At 42.9% G+C, this 19540-nt stretch overlaps 1 protein-coding gene across 2 annotated transcripts in view; it reads right to left on the bottom strand.

The window, feature by feature from the left end:
* The window catches only part of LOC146813077 (uncharacterized), a 509801-nt gene that overhangs the window by 484382 nt on the left and 5879 nt on the right, over positions 1-19540 (bottom strand). Inside the window, exon 2 of one of the 2 annotated variants that reach the window (XM_085620067.1) lies at positions 9397-9486. The exons of the other annotated variant lie outside the window; for it this stretch is intronic. Coding sequence (XP_085476193.1) covers positions 9397-9486 — 90 coding nt within the window. The remainder of the gene's footprint in view (positions 1-9396; positions 9487-19540) is intronic. 2 annotated transcript variants of the gene reach the window in all.

Below are 19540 nucleotides of genomic sequence, written 5' to 3'. Positions count from 1 at the left end.
CGTAGGGCTGGCTGTAAGATGTTTCAGTTACTCCCCATAACACTCATAATACTATAATGCCAATGCAGTCAGGAATTGTATTTGTTTGTCTTGCTGTGTATCCTAGCTCTCATGGTTTTATGATTATTTTTTTATTTCTAGAAAGTGCAGACACCAAAAGGCTTTATAGTGCTACAAAGGACAAAAAGTTAGAGATGCCGAAACGAACAAGGCAAAAGAGCCAGACAGAGCACATCATCTCCAAGGTTCTTCTGGAAACCAAGTCATTCTCAATATTTCGATCTCCTCTGGATTTTACAATTTAGTGGCCAAGAGCCAAAAAGAAGAGCCTCCTGCGCGGGCCCTCCTCGCATGCGGGGCACACAAGAGTGGCTCATCTTCATAATGAAGAGTGGAAGTGAAGGGCTGCAGGATGGAGCAAAGCTCAGACCCTTCTCTTCAACGTAAGGTCCTATGAGATATGTAGACGCATCTGAATAAAACCTTCTGCCCATGACCAGCCGGTGCAGACATTTCTGGGTCTCCGCACCATTATGCGTTTTGTGTGCATTGAATGTATGACACAATACTGGCAGGCAAAGTCAAGGCGTTGCAGTAACCCCTTCCGGACAAGACACAAGGCCTCACTGCCTTGTGGAAATGGAAAAATCTTCCTCAGCAGGCCCAGCACATGGAAACATGAGCTGCCCACGTACATGCCCCCGGGTTGAAGTAAACCCCAGAGATGCAGGTGTATGAGAAGGTCTCCCCATAGCAAGGGGGCAAAAAAGAGCTGTATCAGCTTCGGGTCTGCCTGCCAGGACAACTATGAGTTTGACTAAGTTGTGGATGGCTGACTACCACTTCATCATTCTCAACGCAGACCTAGGAGCCTCCTTACCAGCCTGGAAATGAAGGGATTATCGTCACGAGACAAAGCCCTGCAACCAGCGAGTTACATCCCATAATAGCAGCCAGAGGCGCAACTAGAGCCAAATTTCGGGGGGGGGGGGCGGGGGGGGGGGTCTGAATCTTTAAGCAATAGGCAGAGTGGAGCTGCAGGGGCTCTTAGAAGTAGAAGGGGTGAAACAACAGCAAGGCCTCATTAACATGCAAATGGTCTTTTAAAGACCTTTGAAGTGCTCGGGTGCGGCTGTGTGTGTGCCCAGGAAGCTGTCTCATCCCGGGCTGCCACACACGATGAGGGGTGGGGGGCGGAAGCTCTTTGAGTCCAATTGGGTGTTGCGCGCCTGATAGCAGGGTACCCAGCTCTATCATGGAGTGGAATCGTACCACAAGGCCAGTACTACATTTACCTTGTGGCACTACTACAATAGTTTGAAAAGGCTGTCACATTGAAATAAATGGTCTAAAATGGGCTGCTTCAGTTCTGGCTTGAGCTCTGGAAGTCTCCGCCCCAGATTTGCATCTCGACTTTGCACGCCAGCACGTCATGTTCATGAAGCCCTCCCGGTGCTGGACAGCTCGTTCTCAAAAACTATCCGCACGCCAATACAATGATTACAGCGGCACTACTCTCATGTGTCAATCTATTACAGCAAGCACACTGCATTACAGAAAAACATCATCTTTGCAAATGATTCACAGAGAGTGGTTGAAGTAACTTCTTTGTGGGGAAGAGGGCGTGAAATCAAAACAGGGCCTAAACCTCTTCCTGCTGTTTCAGTTATTGCCGCCTTTCATGAGACAATCAATGAACGGTCTGTAAGGCCCTGGCCTGGACATGCATCAAACCTCACAGGGGGGCTTCCTGCCCTGCCTGACACGGCCTCAAGACTGCGGAAATTAAACATTTAATTGCCAGTTACAAAAAGAGATAAAAGCTGCGCAGTCCGCACGGACGATTGCAGCAAATGGTTAATGGCGGATTAATGGCTCACCTCAGTCTCTCGTTAGGAGTCTGCTCCGACGCGGGCGCCATCTGTCAGCCCGAACAATGCTTTCCAAGAAATGTGCACGCCGCTTTATTATGCAGCGCAAAGACACTGTCATTATTTGGTCTTCTAAACAACTGGCCATTGCTAATGAAAAACTCGACCTAGATTGGAGTGCACCGCGCGCGCTTGTAGGGGATGTGGCTGACCCGGCACTGCCCCTTTCCTCGGCGCATCGAACATTGGGACTGGCATGCTTTTTAGGTCTCGCTGAGTCAGTGCGCATGCGCTGCTCGGAGAGACTTTAGTAGGTGAGTTTTCAAAGTGCTGCTGGAGGCTGGCGCTTCGCGCATGCATGCTCGGGTGAACGCAAGCTTGTCACCAGCCAACAGCACTTTGAAAACTCACCTACTAAAATCTCTCCGAGCAGCGCATGCGCGCTGACTCAGCGAGACCTAAAAAGCCAGGAACCTCAATTGTACGGATGCCCCCAGTTTCTTTACCTCATCCATTCTTTTACCCAGTTCCCACTGTCTATCAGCAGTCTCCTTTGAGATATCTGACCTAACTCTGTAGGACGCACATAATGCTTGAAAGGATTTTACTTTTAGCGCTAACCCCAAAAAGTTTTCTTTTGAGTACGAGAGAAAGTTAACCAGGATCTTTCGTGTGTTTTTTTGGCCGGGGCGTAGCTTGAAAGGATCTCTGTGCACTCGCTGAATTTCTGCTTCTAAATATAACAGAACCTCCTGCGGGAACGAACTACTCAGCAAGTGCATCACAAAAGCTTTTATGTCCGAACCTTCCAATCCCTCAGCTACATTCAGGATTTTGATATTGTTTCTCCTGGCACTGTTTTCCAACCTTTCTGATAGTTTAACTGCTCCATCTCTTGTGCATTTAACTGGACTTTAGCCTGTATATCTTGAAAGCCCTGTTCCAATTCTTGTGTTCATAAAGAGAGACCTTCTATCTTTCCTTCCAAGCTCAGACAAGTTCCCTGAATCTTTCCGATTTGATTCCGAAATATCCAAAGAGGCGGGACAACATCTCCAGCAATGCGTTCTTGCTATCTGAGCTATCTGCGCTATCTGAGCTACTAGAGCTCTTAGCTGCTCCCTTCAAGATAGATGACCCATCGGCCCCTTAATGTTGTTCTGGAACATCATACCCTTTGTCACCAACCTCAGAAAGTAACGCCTCCACATTTAAAGACGAAAATTTTGCGTTTTGACTACTGAAAGAACCAGAGAGATATCAGGCTCGCTGTGAAGGATAGTCTTTGCGTTGGGCTTCTTTGCTCTGTTCTCTTGCTTTTCTTGACCATGGGTGTTTTTATTTTTCATCAATGTTGTCAGTACCTCCCTCTGTGCCTTTGGACTCAGTCCTAAACTTGAAATAAGATCTGAGTGAGGGGGTAATTTTCTGAAGATTTTGGACTACAGCTAATTGCTTTCCCTTCCGCGGTCCAGTGTTTGCCAATTTTGTAGTTGCTCTTTTGGGGTGGGGTTGCAAATCTTGATTAGGGGCAATATTTGTTTTACCCTTCCTCCGACTAACCTGTAATTTTACAATGGGTTGCGGGGTAATTTTTTCAGTCCCTCCACCCTCCTCCAATACCCACGGGGAGCAGATGCGTGATCATAATGTATAGCGCCTGTCCAGCGGGAGCTGAGAGATATCTATATTCTTGGGGCTAATTTGCTGGTTTCCCGGCGACTTCTCCTGCTCTAGTTCTACCCTTAGGCCAGTATGACCATTTGTACCCATCTGCCCAGCACTATTGCTTTTCTTTTCATAGTTCACTTGTTTGCCCATGTTCACTTTCAAGTCACCTACCGCCTTTCAATTGTTTGTCTGTTCAAACAGCTTCGCACAAACTTTTTTCGAGCACCAGCTGCTTGTGCCGACTCTGCCGGTTCTGCACTCCTTACTTCCTCGTAGCTGCCGAGCCAGGCGAAGTGCTCACAGTGCACCTGCTGACGCAACCCAGGGAGGGGATCCCGGCACCACCATTCGCCTCAGGCCTTAAGTTCCTCCATGAATCCTACCATGCAGATAACTGCAACAAGACAGACTGGACCAAGAATCACAGCGTCAAGAAAAGGGACGCGAGGCAGGCTGCAACGGTGGTGAGTACGGGTTACATTTGCAAAAGTACCCCCCCTCGCTAAGCTGCTAAACGGCGTCTCAGCCAGCTGCCATATTTTCACCTTATACAACTTACTAAAGTGGGTCACCCACTCGTCTGATTGAATACAAAACTCTAGCTCTGTTTTGGGGCCATTTAGGCAGACTACAAAGGTCCTCCAGAAAGATTTGTTGTCTGTAACAGTCATAACTTCTTGTAAAGAAGTCCACAAGGAATTTTCCCATTCCTTTTTGGGTGAAGCCAAGACCTGCCTGTACCTAGTCCCGCACCTCATTATAGTTGATCTTTACTGAAGATAAAAGCTCACTTTTGGCTGGCTTATAATCATGGTTGTCCCAACCATTGTTCTTCTTGAGCCCTCTTCTTCTCCCCTCATGTGACCTTTCATACCAAATCCCTGACTTGGGAAAACAGGAAGACAACATAGAGCTCAACTATAACCTCCTGAGTTTCGCAGCGAGTTGGGAAAGGTGTGCAACATCTTTCTCCACTATATCCTTGACTTCTTCTATGGCTACAGGATTTTTTTACACCAAATTCCACATAATGGTCTTACCATACTGGTTTGTTTGAGAAAGGTCACCCAAATCAATGTTACCCTGAAGAAATGGTTTTAGAGCTTGATGGTCTAAAAAGGTCATGGTTAGTGCATGGTGGTCACTATCAGATCTATCCACCACTACCATATCAGAAACAGCTGGCCAAACCTTCACATCAACCAAGAAACAGTCAATTCTACTGAGGTGGCCTGGCCTGTTAAATGTCGATTTACCCAACTGGTCACAGGGAGTCCTACCATTTGCAGCTTGAAGATCACAGTTAAGCGTTAGTGCTAGCACTTGGGCTGCTTTAGGGGTCCATCTCACACTCAGCAAATCTACTTGCGGAATGCACCACTGTTTGTCCCAGTCCAATGTCAGGTCAGAGGGAGTACCTATTATAGGTTTGAACGTGGTGATTAAGTTTCCAGCCACCAGGAGGGAACCATTCCCCGGTGTATTCTGATTAAGATTGCTCCAACACATTCAAAACCCTAGTCTCTGCACTACCTATTCTGGCTCTATTGTAAACATATTCTTTTTTAGGGACAGCCCTGATGGGAGTGCCAGCCCAACTGGCAAAACGTCAAGGGAATCAATCAGAATGTACCTGTTTTTACACTGCAGAGCTGTTTCGAACAAAATCCCTAGACCCCTGAAGGTCTGCCCCTTCCCCCCTGAACTGCCTTAACACTAAAGGAGGTGAACCCACTCCAGTGAAAGGAGGGCCAGACACCCTGTCTCTTGGAAGGGGCAGATGTCATGGGACCCTACAATATGGCCTCATTCTACCTCTGGAAACAGTTTAGAGATCCCTGCTACATTCTATTGACAAGATTTTTTACGATGGCTGCTGGGTCAACGATAAAGTAAAAAGATCTCCAGTAATCGTCTCACCAACAAGATTATTATTCTCGAGAACACCCTGCCCACTATTCATAACACACAGCCTTTAGCTGATATACAATTTATGTCAGAACACAGTCAAGGAAGATCCCTAGGAGTACCACTATCAGCATCCCCCTCTGGGTGAGGGGCTCCACCGAAGTCCAGACTAGCATCAACTGCCGGGCATGGTATTTGATCAAAAAGCGGGTATTAGCTTGGGGAACGGTAGGTGAATCTATAGCCATAAGAACATCAACTATGATCCTATGAGAAAAGCAAGCCTTCACCCTGTTGTATTGTTCCTCAGGGATGGAGTTCCGTTCCACATGTATGCGGTCAGTCCTGATATTAGAGTAGCTATGACAAACCTCTCAGAACAAGTATGTGACTTTGCTTATAAGTGATTCACGGTCTTACCTGGCTCCCACAGTCAACCTGGGAATCTGGATAAGGTAAATTGCAACCTAATGCTGCCCTATGTGCCTCGAAATATACAACACATTTTGCACTATCCCTCTGGGCTGCACCATATGAGAGCTCTCCATGGGGGATTTGCTAAAACCCATAAGTCTAGGTCTCCAATCTACTCTTTCTCTCTTCTACATCCTATGGGTCCTATCCTGGACTTATATCCCACACACCAGAGCTGTTACTTAGACACGGGGAAGGGTCAGAGGGGAACTGGGTCAAATTGGTAGTGTTAACCAACAGGGGCTGTTGGGTTAGGACAGTATGGAATGTAAGGTGGGGCTCCTCATTTCTGTTGTCACTAGGTTTACCCACGCGTTCACCTACCTCCATTGGATTGCACTTAGGAAGGTTAGGGTTTTACTTCCCACATTCCCTCCCTTTATAACTCTCCACAGCATACTTCAAAGCTGAAATCTGGTCCCTCAAGTCCACAATGACACCCATCAAGCTACGGAAAATTGAGAAACATTCCAAACTGGAGGAGCGACTCAACTCCTTTCGAGACCCCTCGTTTAAAACAGAGTCTGGGCAAAGGATCGATAAGCGGTTACAGCACTCAATTACTTTATCATTATATACAGACAGGGGCCTCTCACTCTCAGCCTTCATAGAGAGCACAGTATCCTCTCCCCCTAGACTGCGTTCCAAAACGCACCTGAGGTTTTCTAAACATTTAAGGTATGCGCTTAGTCCATTGTAATGGGTGTAGTAGTATTACTGTTAGAGGAAGAGTTGGGATTAATAACGTCCTCACATTCGGATAGGAGATTGTCAATCCTGTCTATTACGCAGTTGCCTGTTGCTGAGGATAGTGTCTTCTTTTTCGCTTTAGAGGACACCGAAACCCCTTCCGCTGCCTTCCTTTTACCCATTATAAGAGTGAGGGATGGAGGCAACCACTAACTCACGGACAATAAAATCGGAATTAATATACAACAATTACATCAAGCCTGCTCACCCATTACAAGGGTTTAACTTGTAATAACCACAGGGGCCTGTGCATGCCCTAAACATTCCGCTTTTCCCATAATGAAATAACAGAGCTCACGAGGATTCACTTCCTCCCGTCCTCTCCACTCCCAAATATACAAAAATGAAATGGGGGGCCCGGAGGACAACAATATTGATTTGGCCTGTGTCAAGTCAGTGGTTCCTAGAGTGAACAGTTCCACCCAGGGCCTCCTCCTGTAAAACTGAATATGGAATCTGCCCTATAGGACAGTACCTTGATTAGGAGAAAGCAATGCCCACAGCACGATACAAAGGTTGGAGTCACAAACAAGGAAAACCAATGGGGTGGCCCAGCCCTGCCTCTTCCTGAAGCAGCCCTTGCCCTCGGCTTCGCCAAGGCACAACCTCCACTGTGGGAATGCAGAACGCTTATAGCGCGATGATGAAAGGACCACCTTCTGGCATATAGCCTGCACCTGCACCTCCTGGCGTATTGCCAGATGGGAGAGTGAGTCCCCTGGGGTCCTGGCAGTCCAGTGAGATAATATACTCCCAAAGAAGCTTTTGAAGTGTCCTGCGCTGTGGAAATGCTGAGCACTTATGGCGTGATGAGGAGAGTTACTGCCCGATGGAGCAGAGACTGTACCTGCGCCTCCTGGCTTGTTGCTGCATGGGGGAGTGTGTTCCCTGGGGTCTTAGTAGTCCGGTGGGGTAATGTACTCCCAAAGAAGCTTTTGCAGTGTTTCGCACTGAGGAAATTAAGTACTCTTGTAGAGCGATGATGAGAGGCCCGCCCCTCTGGAGCAGAGACTGCACCTGCTGGCGCATTGCCGGATGGGGGAGTGAGTCCCCTGAGGTCTTGGCAGTCTGGCTGGGTAATGTACCTCCAAAGAAGCTTTTGAAGTGAATTCTTAAAGTCACAAAAGTGCGCTATTAGGTGTATGTCCTTGGATGGGTTTAAATCTCCAACTTTCAGGAATTCACAAGGATTTACAGAATTAGGCCTGGGACATCTACTCCTGCAAAACAACTTGTATACTCCATTCACCCAGGCACCTATACAAGCATACTTCTGCTTGTGTGAAAATCTACTGAGTGACTGCAATCTGCAAATATTTTACTTCTGTCATTGTTAGGAGTAAAGGTACAACCTTTTCCAACGTGGGACAAGAGGGGAGAGGATTTTGTAAATAACTTTAAACATGTAAGTGTGTGGGTGTGCAAAGACGCACAAGGATTTCAGTCACGAAATACCATCTTGCGCCTATGAGTAAATTTGCTGAAAAGTGGCAAAATCAGAGCCTTACTAGCCTCGAAACTGTAAGAGGTATGCTGTCTACCCGGTACACTCTAGAATTTAGAATCTTGTGCAAATTGTTCAAAGGGCCCTCTTCTCTCTAATTAAGGCGATTAGACAGACAGCCCTCTAATTAAGGCGATTAGACAGACAGCCTTGTTCTGAAAAGACCCGCCGATTCATTACATAGAGTCAAACAGTGACACATTCACAGCGCTGTCATTGATAAACTTTTGAAACAAAAACGCAAAAATCTGAACTGAATTTTGTTGATGGATAATTGATGTGGCATCTCTGTTACCATTTGTGGATACATGAAATAACACGCTTGTCACTTTTTTGCACTTTGCCACCTGCACTGATGTCTAATAATTAGAGTGTTAAGATGATATAATAATAGATCACATCATTAAAAGGAGTGGCCCATATGTGCATCTCATGAACAAGGTAAATGTATGTATAGTTGTCATAAAGCTTCATTCTTATAATATGAAACTCCACACAATCAGGGAGGCTATTATAAGAGAATGCTGCCACCATTTCTTAACTCACAGCATGAAGTTAAAAGGGACAAGTGGATTGTTTTGCAGGAGATGTAGATCTATGAAGCATAGTGTTCGGCGGATAAGTAGATATTTTATAAAATTCCACACCCCTGAACTACTTCTTGAGTTGATGCTGGGAGAACCCATCCCTCATGTAAGAATAGATCCCTTAATGGATGTTAAGACAATACTTAAACAAACACCGGTTAAAGGCTTCATTAGGTTTTTTTTATTTTTATTTGTGTATGTCTCTATGTATTTTGTATACAAAGTGAATGGGGGTATTGGCTATGCATCACTTACAGAGGTATAACTACCATTCTAATCAGGAACAGCAATCTATACCCTCTAATTTCAATCCTGCTGAATCAAGGCACAACAGCTAAGATTTTCACCAAACTTGATCTGCAACGAGCTTACAATCTTGTGAGTATACTTGAATGGGATAAATATAGCACTGCATTGAACTCACAATATGGCCACTTTTATTATCTGTGATGCAATATGGTCTTTGTAATAATCCGTCAACATTTCTTCAATTACATTTGTGCATAAGGATCGTTGAAGCAAGAGGAGAAGAAAGGGAAGTTGGGAAATTACATCTATTACATGTCCCTTTTAGCATACTAATTAACAGCCAGAGCAGAATAAATAATTGGTTATTGCAGAATATTCTTACCTGTAACAACTAGCACAATCAAAATAATGAAGCACAGAGCTGCATAACGAAATGAACGTAGTGCTACATGGCAGCAACAATAATTACACTCTGTGGGGAAAAAAATGAGAAAGGTTAATTAAAGAAAATCATTCTGAAGAAAAGCCTAAAACATAAAGTTACTCACTGTAGTGGCTACTGTGCTGTAGGACTAAGATCCCCCTTCCTCCAGAGTCATTGCAGGGTCAAGACAAACAGGCCAGAGAGCTTGTGTATGTCTTCCCAACAAAATAAATCACAGAACTGAAGGCCGACTACCTTTCAGCATTAAGAATGAGTCATGCCATCATACATATAGGATCAGGACTGACTGTTGGTTGTACGGAAACAGTGATACTTGGGACAATCACAACATGAGTTACTTAGTATGTTTGTTACCTTCCACTTACTGATGCAGTCAATTTCTCTTCCTCCTGCGAGTTTCTTGGGAAGATTTAATAGCACCAAAATGTTTCTGGGGTCGGGAAGGAGAAAGCAGCATTACAAAAACCCACAAGATTAACCAAGCTAAATTTGGCCTCATGTATCTGTGTAGTTGATTAAGAGCTGACCAATGTATACTGCTTGCAAAAGCCATGTGAATGAAACTAAACGAACACTTTGCAAAAAACATTAAGCAGAGTATGTACTGGAATAGTTTTGGTCATCAATGCCCTCCAACAAACAAAATGCTGTGCTGCTACGAATCTACCAAACAGACAATCCACTGTGAAATGATGCCTACATGCCTTGCGATGGGCCACAGTAAGTGACAAACAGGTGGTCTAAGTTTAAGGTCTTCAACCAATATACCTACACATAAGAGCTCTATTAAATTAAAGGCAATAATGAACTTTTACTATCCAAAGGAGGATTCTGAATCTTTGGTTAAAACAAAGGCTGTTTTCGAAGACAAGTTTATTTTCGTTAAAGTTTGTATAAGGATGTCAAGAGGCTATCTACTGCAACTATTCCAGCAAAAGTAACTGCCATCACAAACAGACCCTGTGAACGATTTAGGTCTCTACAGAGCCAAAATTTGTATAGAGCAACCTCAGATCGTTATGCTCAAATGCCAAACTGGGTAGTAAAGTCTTCAAACTGTAGAATAGGGGTAAAATGAATCTCCAAATGTTAATTTTACACTGTGTTATGAAACAAAAAAAAGTGCCGCTCGGATTCTTTGTATGCTGCAGTAGGAGCTTAATGATACCTCCAAAAGTCATCTTTAAGTTAAGTGAACCAGTGAGGATTCCATAAGTAACAGCCAAGTTGGTGAATACTACTCCATCATTCATCTGCACAGGAAGTGAGATCACTGGATTTCCCATCATCCATCTTCACAGGAAGGGAAATCAATCCTTTCCTCTCCCAGGACTTATTTAATAGCTGCCACAGTGTGGATGCACAGAGGACATGCCACTGGCATACCAGAGGCAAGGCCATCTGCGCCTAGACTGTGCCAACTGCCAGGAAATCTGGTCTTTCTCCCTCCCACCGCACCCACACTGCGACTCTCCACAACCTCAAGCCCAGCGACCTTAGTACATGCTTCTGCCTCGCTGGACCACACGACTCTAGGGAGAATTCTGCTGCACTTCCTGTAAGTTTTCATGCACTTACCCATGCCCCACACTCACTTGACTGATAGTAACCCACTCCCTCACACTCACAGTCCTGCAACCACCTACACAACAAACACTCCACACTTGCATGCTACATAGATCTGGGGCTTGCTGTACGACACTCACCCTGACCTACGTTTCCTTAATGAAACCTAGCTAAACCCATCAGCTGCACCTGGCAATATCCCAGCCATTAGCCATGGCAACAAGATTGCTAGGCAAGACAAGCTTTCTAGTTTTCTCAATGCATGAAGTGTTTTGGCATGGGTTTTGTAAAACCTCATTGGTGTGGGAGCTGCTGGGCCCTCACCATTATAAAAACATTTGCAAAAGCAAAAATTGTTTTTTAATTCTCAAAAAGCACACACTGCCACAGTAGTTACTGGCACTAAACAAAACTACTTTGTGTGCCGATATGCTCCTCGTGAAAGAGCAGAATGCTGTCACTCACAGTGAAGCCAACCGATAAAGGACAGAGACTAAATTTTTATTAACGCAAATGGTCATGGTCAACGCCAGACCAAATTAGGGTACCAATTATGAAAGAAAGTCTCAAAAGTGCACCCAAGGTATATGTCCTTGCATTAAGTGCAGCTATACAGCTTTCGTGGATTTCCAAGAATTTACAGAATTTGGACAAGAAATAGTGCTCCTCGAAAACTTTTGTGAACTGCATTTTAGCATGAGCAAATGTGCAGATATGCTCATGCGAAAAATTGAGTGTTTGCAAGTTCACTTTCCCGCCAACTCTGGAAGAAGGTTTCGTCTGCCATTGTCGGAAGTACATTTCCAACATTTCTTAATATGGGAAAAGATTAGAGAAGAGTTGTTGAAAACCCTTAAAACAGGCAAGTTAGTAAGATTGCACAGGCTCAAAAGGGCATTCTAACCCTGGAAATATTGCTTACCACTACCTTCAGCCCCAGTATGTAGATCTGCGGAAAATTGGCAAGATAAGGGGAATGCAAGTATTCAAACACTACTACAGTATGAGCCCTGGCATAATCAAAGAAACTATATCAGAGCTCTTATATAATGAGATAGTCAACAATGTTTTGCCGCGCTACATGGCACCAAAGGGAGAAGTGGGTTTTGTTAGAGGACAAGTAGATTTATGAAGCAACCAGCCCCATGGGCAAGTAGAAATTTTATTAAATTCTACACCCCTGACAGAACCTTCAAAGCTTGCCAACTACTACCAATCTCCCTGCTACCATTCTAGGTAAAAGTCTTAGAGAAAATCATCAACAGACACCTCACTTAGTACCTCAACAATCACCAACTCAACACCTCTTAGTCTAACTTCAACAGAACAGAGGAGACATGGTGGATATCATCCTACTGCACCTCTCTGCAGCATTTGACATATTCTCCCACAACATTCTCATCCATTGCATATACAACATCCGAATTCAAGGACATGCACTCCGGTGTATCTGGTTCTTCCTGACAGGAAGAACCCTGTAAGTCAGACTGGCACCATACAAGTCAGACGCCTGCGACCTCATCTGCAAAATTCCGCAAGGATCCTCCCTGAGCCCGATTCGCTTAAACGTATACATGATGCCTCTAGCCAGCATCCTCCACTCTCACATCAACATCCTCTCTTACGCCGAAAATACGCAACTCATTCATTCCCCCAAGGACAACACACCCAGTACCGGGTTCAAGTTCACTACCTGCATGACTGAAATCACCCACTGGATGAAGACTAAGGGCCTGATTACGATTTTGGTGGAAGGGTTACTCTGTCACAACGGTGACGGATATCCCGTCTGCCAAAATATAAATCCCATTATATCTTATGGGATTTATATTTTGGCGGACGGGATATCTGTCACCGTTATGACAGAGTAACCTGTCCGCCAACATCATAATCAGGCCCCAACTGTCTAAAACTGAACACCGACAAGAACAAAATCATGATCTTTGGGAAAAGCACATCAAGGTAAGACTCCATCTGGTAGCCAAAAGTGCCAGGATCAACACTAAGAGCAGGCACTTCTCTATCCCGTTCCCTCCTAACCTTAACGGGCCAGTTCAGGTATTATTGGAGTCGTTTCTGAGAGCGGGGGGCATATGGTGTGATTGCAGATTTCTTTCGATGGAAAATCTGACAGATAGATAAAAATAGAAAAACAAAGGAAGGAGAGAGAAGATTAGACGGAAAGTGGGGAGAAGAGCAGCGTGAGGCACAAGCAAGGAGTGTAAGAAGAGCGGCATGAGGCACAAGGATGGAGAATGAGGACAAAAGACGCGTAAGGCAAAAGGAAGGAGAGTGAGGGGAAGAGCAGAATGAGAAACAAGGAATGAGTGTGAGGGGAAGAGCAGCATGAGGCACAAGGAATGAGAGTGAGAAGAAAAAGAGCAGCATGAGGGATGGGGAAGGAGAGTGAGGAGAAGATCAGCGCGAGGCACAAGGCAGGAGAGTAAGGGGAAAAGCAGCGTGAGGCACAAGAAAGGAGTGATGAGAAAAGCAGCATGAGTCACAAGGAAGGAGAGTGAGAAGAGCTGCGCGATGCAGAAGGAAAGAGTGTGAGGAGACGAAGAGCAGTGTGAGGCACACGGAAGAGTGATGAGCAGTGCAGCGTGAAGCACAAGCAAGGAGAGTAAGAAGGGCAGCATGAGGCAAAAGGAAGGAGAGTGAGGAGAAAACGAGAAGCATGAGGCATGGGGACGGAGAGTGAGGAGGAAAGGAGAAGCATGAGGCATGCGGAAGGAGAGTGAGGAGAAGAGCAACATGAGGAACAAGGAAGGAGAGGGAGAAGAGCAGCGTGAGGCAAAAGGAAGGAGAGTGATGAGAAGAGAAGCTTGATGCAGAAGGAAGGAGTTTGATGAGAAGAGCAGTGTGACGCACAAGGAAGGAGAGTGAGGAGAAGAGCAGATATGAGGCACATGGATGGAGGGGAAGAGTAGCAAGAGGCACAATGAAGGAGAGTGAAGAGAAAACAGTAGGACACATGCTAAACACCAGAGGTATTTTACTACCATATGAAGCACATACTTTCTGAATAAACACATCTTAGTTGTAGGTATCTTCCACTGAGCTTTATTACCAGCTGATAAACTTGGCTAGCAAATATAGTCATTCATTCTCAGGGTTCATTTCGTTCTGCAAAAATGTGTAAGCTTACTGGTCAAACGTTAAAGGCTCATTGAGGCCAACAGCCCTTTTCAAGCTTCCAAACTAGACAAAACATACATCACTGAGATGGTAATAACACCTATTATTTACAATGCTAAGTAACACAAGCATTTGCAATGCAATAGGTCTCGCATTTGCGAGTGTTTAAGCTATTGGCATTGTAAATGGCAATGCCTTTTATTTATCAGTTTTGATAATTAACATATAAATAAAAGACATTGTCATTTACAATGCTAATAGCTCAAACTCTTGTAAATGCAAGACCTATTTAATTTCAACGAAGAGGCCGCCATTGCCAGGGGCTGCTTCGAAAATGAAAGCGCGCTTGGCAGGCTGAATGTTGCAGGAAAGCATGTGGTGTCTGCAACTGGAGAAACTCATTAAAGAAATAGAGCTTACAGACTAAATACGACATCCTGTGTATCAACATAAATAAAAGGGCCAGTCCTCCTGGGAGGTTACAAATGAAGACAGGGTGGCACTAATGAGGGACTATCACGCCTATTAACAAATCAGAGGCAGGCATTTAGGATGGACAATGACACACGATAATGACAAATATGGGCGGAGAGTGGGCGGGGCTTCAAGTCTGTACTCGAATACATCATGCCATGCAGAGCAGCGCATGCTCTGCCCAGACTCGACTTAAAGACGTAAGTGGAATAGCAGGTGCCACTGAAAAATAGCCACAAACATGCTGTGAATACCTCTATATTCGTATGTGTGTATTATCTGAGTGTGTGAATTAGTTTCGGAAAGAGGAATTTAGTTTTTCATATGAAGTTCAAATTCCAAAGGTGTAAACCAAAGAGTAAATGTTCTTAAATTTACTGCACTGCTTACAGGTACCATGTATTATTGCTAATGGCCCAGGATATGGGTGCTTTATACACCATCATAGTGTTCCTACTGATTTGTTACTCTTGTAAAGGAAGACTGTATTTATGAATTTGTCAAGCACGTTTTTCTATTCCATGAATATTTAAAAAAGGAAAAACTATGGTGTAAAATGTTAGGTCCGCATGTTGTATTCTTACATATCTTTTTACTATGCTTGTTGTTTTTCCTCTTACATTCCAGTTCCATTTAGAATGTACTTGTAGAACCTCAGCTTGCACTGGGCCAGTTGTACTGGGCTTCCCTGAGCATCTGAAGGTTCCTGTTGCTGTGCTGCATTTACCTATAATAAATATCCTTAAATATATTGGATTCCAATTTCTTTCATTCGCGACGAGCGGAGGATCACTCTTCTCAACTTCAAAAGACAGCAGCACAGAAGATTAGTGTTCCAAAACCCATTCACAAAGGATTAAAGGATTTATCAAAAGAGGAGAAAATGTAAGAAAAAGATAAGGACTCTCTTATGAAGGAAGAAGCTTTGAGGTTTGACAGTGATAATTGCTTCGCTATTCACTTAAGGAACCACAAAAGAGAAAAGAGGAAATACTAATGGAAATCATTCAACGGAAAAGAAGGGCATTTTCAATGAGATCCGGTTAATTTTGACAAGCGCATTCTTCACCGAGGAAGTAGAAGAAAAGTATTACCAGCGCTACAAACAAAAAAAGAAAGAAGGGAAATTATTCGAAATTCAACACATGTGGAGATCGTCAACTACCTGCGGGATTTGAATACACCAACGACGCTTCCTGCATCTTTTAAACTTTCTCCATCGTCTTCGCAAGCTGAATTCAATCGCAAAGCCGTCATTGTGCTGCAGAATTTCTCGTCAGCTTTGCCGAGCGTCATACGTCCGCATTGCATTCTGGGAGCCGAAAGTGTCTCTGGGAACGTGCGTATATGACGTAGCGGCCATTTTCTTGTTGTTGATTAGTATCCTAGCAACCACACGATCGGAAGAAAGAAATCGCACACAGCGTTCAAGAATTAAGACCGTTTCTGGTTTTCTCTGCTGCATTGTTACTTGCTAGTAGCAGTTACCAGTCAAAAGGACAGTACACTTAAGATTCTGTGAGGAATAGACATTAGCGTAGAGAGAGTCACTATTTTAATTTATAAAATATGGAAGCAGATTCCACAAACGTTCTTTTTTTTTTTTTAATGTACCTTCACTAACTGATACATCGTGGATAATGTAATTAAGAGACTCTATTGGATTTTTTTTTTTGTGTGGTATTTTGGTCCTAATTGTTGGTTCAACTGTATGTATTTTCTGGCAACCACACAAAGAATATCTTCATTGTTCTTCATTATTAAAAAAAAACCTTAATGGTCGAAGAGTATTATAAAGGAGGTTAAAGTATTTGTAACTTGAAAATATGCAATTTGAACCGCCAGCAAAGTTTTTGCAAACTAAAGGTGAACCACCACTTCCATGGGCTAGGTGGAAGGCGGAATTCATTAATTACATGAAAGCGATTGATGGTGAAAGAATGGGAGCGGAAAGAAAAAAAAAGCATTTTGTTACACTGTTTAGGTTCAGAAGGACAAATGGTGTTTAGAGCATTACTGCAAATAAGTATTACAGAAAATGGAGAAGCAACTAATGTATACAATGAAGCATTACTTCGGATAGAAAAGAGATTTAAACCGAGAAGTAATATAGCCTTGAATAGGTTCAAATTTTATACTAGGATACAAGAAGAAGGAGAGTCATTTGATTAATTTTTAACAGGTTTGCGCACTTTAAGCTTACATTGTAACTTTTTTAACATCACAGATTAAATGATAAGAGACCAAATTATAGTTCATGTAAGATGTAAGGAAACACAAACAACTATGGGTGATCCAAAATTATCAGAAGCCATTTCCACAGCAAAAGCGTTTGAGAAGACGGAAAAGTGGATGCATGTAGTAAAGGATAACAAACAAATCGGATAAACCGGAAGAAATTGCTGTCGTCAAATGCCAAGTTGATCTTAAAAATTAAACTCATAATGTGAATTCTACGTCAGTTCAAAATTCTAATTTTAATACCCCTAAAAGGTTTGATAGAATGGGGAAAAATGGACTTTGCTACAGGTGTGGGAACAGAAATCATATGGCTTCATTTGCTGGATGTCCAGCCATAAAAAGAGAATGCAAGTACTGCGGAAGGATTGGACATTTTGCAAACATGTGTAGGGATCAGAGAAAATATACTACACAATATCGCTCAAGAATTTCATGTACTTCTCAAGGACCTACACAGGAACTAAATGATACAGTAAATGGCGATATATCACAAACTTCAGGTTTTGTTGTGTCTCTCCTGGATAACATTTCTATCATTAAGGGTGATTAGGTTTTGTCAATTAAAAAACCACCTATGTGTGTGGTTCAGATATGTAATGTGAATTTAGATCTTATGGCAGATTCTGGATCACCCTGAACAATAATATCTAAACAATATTTTGAGGAAAAACTTCTGGGTGTTTTTGACCTGAATAAGATTTATTCACCTGATATAAATCCTGTAAGTTATGATGGTTCACGAATTGACTTGATGGGTTATTTCAAAACATCAATAGTGTTCAAGACCACAAAGGCAGATATACACCTGTATGTTTCTGTCAAAGGTATAAATGTGTTAGGTTGGAGGGATCAATGGAAGCTTGGAATAATGTTGAATCCAAGACTTAAAGAAGCCGTGGTGTTGGATGAATCACTTAATAATATGTACATCTCATTTACAGGATCAGAGGATATGGAAAAGTTCATTAAGGATTCTTATAAGGAAGTTTTCACAGATTCTTTAGGGAAACTTAAGAAGTATTCTCATCAAATTAAACTCAAAAGTAATGCTACACCGGTTAGACAAAGAATTAGACCGGTACCCTTAAATGTAAGAGATGAGTTAAAAGAGATGTTAAAAGAACTAGCATTAGAGGGCATTATTGAACCTATCAATTCATCTGAATGGGTTTCACTCATTGTTTTAGTCCGCAAACCGGATAAAAAAATTAAGGTTGTGTGTGGACTTGAGAGCATTGAATTCTGAAATACCAGATAAACGAGGTGGTGTCACTATTGGAAGGTGCAAAGGTGTTTTCCACTTTTGACTTGAGGTCAGCATATCATCAAGTTCCTCTAACAGATGATTCTAAAATGTTAACGGCTTTCATCACTCCACAGGGTTTATATCAATATAACCGAATGCCCTTTGGTTTGGCCTCTGCGGCATCGGTGTTTCAGAGGATAATGTTTAACATCTTCAAAGACATTGATGACTTCGTAAAACGCTTTCAAGATGATATTTTGATATTTTCTTCAAATGATGAACATCTAAAACATTTGTCACTAGTGTGTGATAGATTAAAAAAAAATGGCTGGACGCTCAAGGCTCACAAATGTAAAAGGTTTAAAAAGTCGGTGGAATATTTGGGTCATACTTTAACCGGGGATGGAGTGATTCCAAAAAAATACAATGTTTATGGAATTTTAAATGCTCCTTCTCCAAAGACCAAGGAACAGTTACTATCTTTTGCAGGAATGTGCGAGTATTATTCTAAATGTGTGCAAACTTTTGCTAGTAAAATGGAGCCCTTGAGGAGGTTGTTGAGAAAAATAAACGTATTTGAATGGTCAGAAGAACAAGAACATGCTTGCAATATTATTAAGCAGGATATTTTAAATGCTCCGATTTTAAGACCTTTTAGCATGAACATTGTGTTATCACTGTTGATGCAAGCTTATATGGAATTGGTGGTATACTCTCACAAAAGTGTGGAAATGAAGAGTGGAATATATGCTTTGCTTCTAGAACCCTAAATGGGACTGAAAGGCGTTATGCCGTTATAGAAAAAGAATTACTTGCATGTGTATGGACAATTGAACATTTTAGAAATTATATTTGGGGTGCCAACTTTACTTTGAGAACAGACCACAAACCCTTGATTAACATACTTTCCCCAGGTGGAGGGTGGAACTCCACAGCTAGAATTGCTAGGTTGACATCCAGGCTGCAAGAATATTGTTTTAAGGCCGAGTTTGTCCCAGGAAAAAAAAAATGTTACAGCAGACTTGGTCACGTCATCCTTGTCACTCAGATTCAGATATAAATGATGATGAATTAGAAATTGTTACTACTATTCAGGATGTTGTAGTAGGTGCGTTTTCAGACATATCTGAGGAGTCATGGAAATCTAGTGAAGAGAATGATTCTCTATGCAAGTTAATGAAGGAATATATTCTGGAAGGCTGGCCTAGGAGGAAGGATATTAGCGAAGAACTTGTCCCCATGTTTAATGTTGCAGATCAATTAGAGTTAGAGGGTGATTTTGTATATAAAAATGGAAAGTGTGTTCCACCGTTTGGAGTGCGTGAGATGATTCTTAAATTAGCCCATAAGTCTCACACAGGAATGTCTGCTATGAAACGGTTAATTAGATCTTATTTTTGGTGGCCAGGAATGGAC

Source organism: Triturus cristatus, chromosome 7 (genome assembly GCF_964204655.1).
Source record: "Triturus cristatus chromosome 7, aTriCri1.1, whole genome shotgun sequence".
Classification (NCBI taxonomy): Eukaryota; Metazoa; Chordata; class Amphibia; order Caudata; family Salamandridae; genus Triturus; species Triturus cristatus.
Note: the sequence above shows the minus strand (reverse complement) of the source record. Positions and strands in the feature narration are given on the sequence as shown.